The sequence below is a fragment of the Syngnathoides biaculeatus genome, chromosome 9 (assembly GCF_019802595.1).
Source record: "Syngnathoides biaculeatus isolate LvHL_M chromosome 9, ASM1980259v1, whole genome shotgun sequence".
Classification (NCBI taxonomy): Eukaryota; Metazoa; Chordata; class Actinopteri; order Syngnathiformes; family Syngnathidae; genus Syngnathoides; species Syngnathoides biaculeatus.
In genome coordinates, this window is record NC_084648.1 from 226,297 (window position 1) to 232,101 (window position 5,805).

The 5,805-nt window shown below is 44.1% G+C and overlaps 1 protein-coding gene across 1 annotated transcript; it reads right to left on the reverse strand.

Moving 5' to 3' along the window:
* Nucleotides 1-1,235: 1,235 nt before the first annotated feature.
* Nucleotides 1,236-4,451, reverse strand: adra2a (adrenoceptor alpha 2A). Its single transcript, XM_061830977.1, has 2 exons — nucleotides 4,180-4,451; nucleotides 1,236-3,574 (listed from the first exon to the last, which is right to left on the reverse strand). Exon 2 carries the CDS (start codon nucleotides 3,461-3,463, stop codon nucleotides 2,198-2,200), a length of 1,266 nt encoding a protein of 421 aa, XP_061686961.1. The 5' UTR covers nucleotides 3,464-3,574; nucleotides 4,180-4,451; the 3' UTR covers nucleotides 1,236-2,197.
* Nucleotides 4,452-5,805: the final 1,354 nt, after the last annotated feature.

Consider the following 5,805-nt stretch of genomic DNA (forward strand, 5'->3'; position numbering starts at 1 on the left):
ACCGGAGCCAAAGGCTAACCAGAGCGGCTGCATTATCAGCGTTAGCTTCTGATAAGTGCCACATGTTAGGTTGCTCAGTGAAGTACTGGACAGGGTGATGACTGTTCGGCGTCATGCACAATGACTCCGCTGCATGCACCACCTAACAGATCGGAACCTAAATCGACAAAGTGTAATTCGGCAGCTTGTCTTAATGACCACTCACGTTTTTCTTGAGATTCTGGCCAAGTAGTAACTTGCTTACAGCTTGTCTTGACTTGTAATTAACAGATCATAAACTGTTGAGGGGTGGGGGGATACATTATATTGTATGTCTCATTTAATGTAAAAGTTTAGTAACTCTTGGCTATTGTGACAAGACAGTGAACTTGTCAGGCCAGTGGAGCCTCCGCCAACTGTTTCCTTGTTCAAATGCACGTTCCCCCCCCTGACCTCCTTCCCTTTCTTCCCTTTCTCACAGGCCCAGGCATGGCTCAACTGAGGCAGACGTGCAGAAAGACAGACACTCGGCACACAGCATCCACTGGACAGATGAGCAGAAGAGGGCCTTGTTAAAGAGGCGACGTGCCTGGCGCGAGGAACACTTTAACTTATGCTCCCTCTGCTGGGAAAACATTTCTCTGTACCACCGTGGCTCTTGTTTCACCCTGCACCCGTCCCTTTACGCTTGACTGAGCGAGGAACCGAAAGGGGAGAGAGATTCTGGTTTGACAAGCTTGTTACTTTACGACACACACACCACAACACGAAAGTGCAAATGAACCATTACCTCAGTGATTTCTTGCTTCACAGTGCTGTATTCCTCACACAGGCACTGGCTTCATAAGGACTAAACCCCGGAGCATCCTAGATAATGAGAAATTTTATTTATTGTGGCGAATAGGGAATATGAAACATAACAAGTGCTATCTAATCCCACATGTGACGAATTCAAGCCTAGAAAATATGTACACATGTTGAATTCAGGCTCATTAAAAAAAAGTTTTTTTTTTTTTTTATTACTTGTAAAGGTCAGACTCACTGGTGTTCTCTTTATTTTCTCTTTGATTTTGGCTGAAAGGTCACTCATGTTTGCTAATTTACATTCATTTATTAAAGAGGACTCTGCCTTTACCATATATGGTTGAACTAAAACACCAACTTTCATGTCCGGACCTCTGTTCCATCAGTTCGTTGAATAAATTCTGACTCTGTGTGTGTATGTGTATGTGTATGTGTGCATATTCGTGTATCAGTTAATGTGAGATGACATCACTACATTGATAGCACAAGTTAACGCAGAGCCTGAAACAGTTTCAGGGAATGGGTTTTATTCAAGTGGTGCCATTTTCCGCATATTGTGATCACCATCATCAACACCATTCCAGACAGTTTTCATATCGTCCAAAATGGCACAATACAGTATTCATAGCAATATTCAGACAGGTTTTGTACACCAAATTATAGCAAAATAAAACAATACATTGACTTAGATGCTATATATTTAAAAAAAAAAAATACATTTACAATAAAAGTACTGCTCAGACCCGCCCTGGGTTTTCAAGGTTTATGCTGAAGCTGCATGGTAGATGCTTTTCAAATCAGCAGGAATCAAGTCAATGTTGTATGTAAAGTTCAGTTTGCAAAAGCTCATCAAGTAGTATTGTAGCGTGGGCGAAAGGAACGGGGGGTTGTGGGGGGGTCTCTTTGGATGAAAATATATGGGGTGGGGGACTGAAAAATATAGTTTGTATAGTAGTAGATTTACAAATCACTGGTTTACTGCCCAACTTTGCTGTTCTCAATGCACTTTGCAACCCCCCCTCCCTGACACATGCAAGAGTCCCTGTCAGTCATGAAACTACCCGGTGATGAGGTCTATGAGACTTTGACCAAAATCCTTTTTTTCCCTCAGACTGATGAAAATTGACAGTAATAGGCAGTGCCACAAATGAACATAATATGCTGTTTTAAATATACCCCACCCCCAACATGTTTTGGCTCACCGCTTTCCCAAGTATGAGCTTGAATTACAGTGGCACTACTGGACCGGTGGACGTGAGCCACACCAGTGGCCCAGTATTTTTGCCTGGGCGCTGGTAACCAACTCTATGCCACCACTTTCCAAGGAGTCGCACCAAAAGCATATGAACATATTTATCTTATCACTTGTGTACGGAATATGCTGAACGAAGGTATTTACAAGCATTGTGGTCCATCATCCGTATCGTCTCGGGTCCCTCTTGCACAGAATCTTTTTGAAGGACCTCCGGAAGTCATTGTTAAAAATGGTATAGATGATAGGGTTCAGCGCGCTGTTGCAATAGCCGAACCAGAAGAAGAACTTGAAGAGGGTGTCTGGGACGGGGCACGATTCGCACAGCGTCATCAGCATGTACGTGAAGAAGAAGGGGAACCAGCAGATGACAAACACTCCAATGACCACCGCCAGGACGAAGGTGAAGCGCTTCTCTCTGTTCTGTCGGCCCTTCCAGCGGCTTCCCCTGGAGCTTTTCTTCTGCACATCGCCGTCTCCTGGCTTGATTTTGCTCTTGCCCTTGGCAGCTTTCTTTTTCATAGAGCACGGATTGTTGACTTTGTGGTCAGAAGAAGACGACTCATCAATGTCCACACCGTTGACCTCGCCTTCTTTGCCCGCCGCCCCTTCCTTCAGCTCAATGTCCTCATGTTCCTTAAGTTTCTCCGCCTCACCTGTGGCCACCCCATTCTCCTTCTGGTTGGAGGCTGCGATGGTATTCGACTTGTCCATCCGTTTCCGCTCCCCCGGGGGCGCCCTTGTCCTCTTTTTGGCTATCTGGTAGATCCTAACGTAGACCAGGACCATGATGACGCAGGGGAGAAAGAAGGAGCCGATGCAGGAGGAGATGACGTACCACTTGTCGTTGTTGATCTCGCAAGCAGGGTCCTCCTTGTTGTTTTCCTTCTCCATGGTGATTAGAGGCGGGAAGGAGATCACGGCTGCAATGACCCAAACGATGAAGATGATGCACTTGATGCGGCGCGGCGTCCTCTTCAGGTTGTACTCAATGGCCTGCGTGATGGACCAGTAGCGGTCCAAGCTGATAGCGCAGAGGTGCGCGATGGAGGCGGTGCAGAAAAGAACATCTAGGGCCAGGTAGATCTCGCACCACACCTCCCCAAAGTACCAGTATCCCATGATCTCATTGGCCAAGGAGAAGGGCATCACCAGGGTAGCCACTAAAATGTCCGCCGACGCCAGGGATACCAGGAACAGGTTTTGCGGCGCCCTCAGAGCCCGGCTTGTAAACACAGCTATGACTACCAGGACGTTTCCAAACACAGTGAGCAGGATTATGATGCTCACCAGCATCGTGAGCGGCAGGGAGATGTGCAGGCTCAAGGGGGTCACCCCCGGGAGCGTCTGGTTGGTGTCGTTGTCGAAGCCCATGGAGGCAGATTGTCCCACTTCCCGTGCGATTAATGCCAGGCTGACAAATATCATCCACAAGGATGCGCGCAGCTAGACGCTTGACATGGGACTGACAGGAAATTAATCAGCCCTTTGGGGACAGGCTGCTCTCTCTCATGGTCACTGACAAGGTGTTTTGTGCATCTGAAAACGTGAAGCAAGGCAGACACAATCACTTTGTATTGATATTGACTGACATTTTATCATACCACAATTATCTCTTAGAACTGTTTCGTTACACATGCACAGATGAGCTTTCAAGGCAAGGGAGAGATATCTGAGTATGGAATAGGGAGGTGCTTAATTGATTTGGGGGGCTGAGTGGCTTGGTCAAGGGAAGCTCAACGGCACAGTGGGGAAGCAAACTAGTATCAACATTTGAGTTGTTGTTTTAGCAAAACCTATATTAAGCATATTATGGTCTCTTAATACAGTTCAAGAGTTTTTGTCATGTTATTTGTACGTTGACGGTTTTGTAAATCTGATATTTTGGTTCACAATGTACACACTATATATGACAAACGAGAAATGGGAAACATTCGCAAATTAGAACAAGCACAGGGTGGGAGGAACTTAAGACGCTAAAGTGTAAGTTATTTCATTAGTGTGATGATCAAAATAACATTTGGGGTGGGGGTACATCGAGTATATACAAATCGGAATAGGTACTGTATATATTTACATAATGTAAAGAACAACGTGGACGTATGACGTCAGCGCCGTTATTGAAAAGTGCAAAAAAATGTTACCTGAGCCAGCTGTGAGCCTCCAGGTGGTCGAGTGACATTAACAACTGTCAGCTTGTAACTTCTTGAAGCGGATCATCAGGAAGTAAAGAAGATCCATGGCCGAGGCGGTTACGACGTCCTTCGTGCCCGGACCACCACCCACGGGTGTGCGGCGTGTAGTGGCGCCCGGCATTGGCGGAGCCACTAAAGCGCTAATCATGTTCCAATTGCGTTGTGACGCGAGCGGCCGCTGACGGGAGTCGGTGTGTGTTCGTGTGCTTGTGGGGTGGGGTGGGAGGCGGGGGGGCTTGTAGCGCTCCAAGTGCGCTTCGCCGGGCGCCACTCCCTCCTTTTATAGCCTGCACGCTGTAAGAAGTGAGCCCCACGCACAATCACGCAACATGCGGGCGCGTCCAAAGTAAAAGCAGCACCAAGGGTTGAGACCGTTTGTTTGTTTTCTTTTTCTTCTTCTTTTTTTAAAAACGTCATCATATCTTTTTCACGGAGCTTTTTTTTTTAATAGTCTCAGTTGCCCGTTACGACCATGGACCTTCGGTTGTTTATAGGCTACTGCAAAAAAAAAAAAAAAAAAAAAGTACTTCATATGATCGCGTACATCTCGTGATTAAAATGTTGTAAAAATGTTACATTGTCCCCTCTTGGAGACCCTTGAAAATAACAGTAATATACGGTGTTAGTTGAACAGGTTCTCAACATGTACAGGTTCGATTTGATCAGTAACGGGAAAGACATAGGCCACCGAATTTCCTTTTGAAAAATACTTAATTTGATCAAAATGTCATCCAAAAAAATCGTGTATTCAACAAAAAAATTATTCCGTCGAATTTCTTTTTTTCAAACCGAACGCAAATATATCGTTACCATCAAAATGAAGTTTAATGATTTGCAGCATGTATTATTAAGATACAAATTACATTTCTGGGTATTGTGGATTTTTTCAAATTATTTTTTTTATTTTTGCTTCTGCTTGTTGTGGAAATGAACACAAATGCATCGTAGTCTCTTCAGAGTTCCTTTTCAGGTTTCTATTTTTCTTTGTCACTTAATTTGTTTCCAGTTAATGCCGCTGTAGAGAGCCTCGTCGTGTTATTGCAATTACACCAGAGGGATCTGTGAGCTGGAATGACAGGATGGCGCAAACATTTTGCATTCACACAACAGCAGACCGCAAAATAAATGGTATTATTGCAGAGGTATGAATGAAAATGGAAGAGTTTGTGAAAGTGTCAGACGTATCATATGTGTATCGTTATTAGAACTGTATAAAAGTAAGACTTTAATGAGTTTATGAGTATTTAGGATCATGTATCTGTAGAGTTTGAAGGGCAATGCCTAAATTGTAGAATTTATATTTTTTAAGCTATTTATGTCTTTTTGTCTATCAATAAGAACAGCCTTTACTATCAATTTACTGCTATATCAAAATGACCAATATATAATAATAATACAAATACATGAGTAGGCTTGGCCTCGAGCCTTGAATTTGACACTTGTCATGTAAAAGTGAACATTTGTGGTCATTTTGTTCAACAACAGAGTTGCCAAACTTTAAATAAGGGTCCAAATTTGAGTCACAGCTCAGCTCAGTATTTAGAAAATACTGTGAGATTTTAACTGATGATCCTT

Coding starts and splice junctions, on each gene's coding strand:
- adra2a (XM_061830977.1), bottom strand. CDS start 3,463: ATGATATTTGTCAGCCTGGCATTAATCGCACGGGAAGTGGGACAATCT.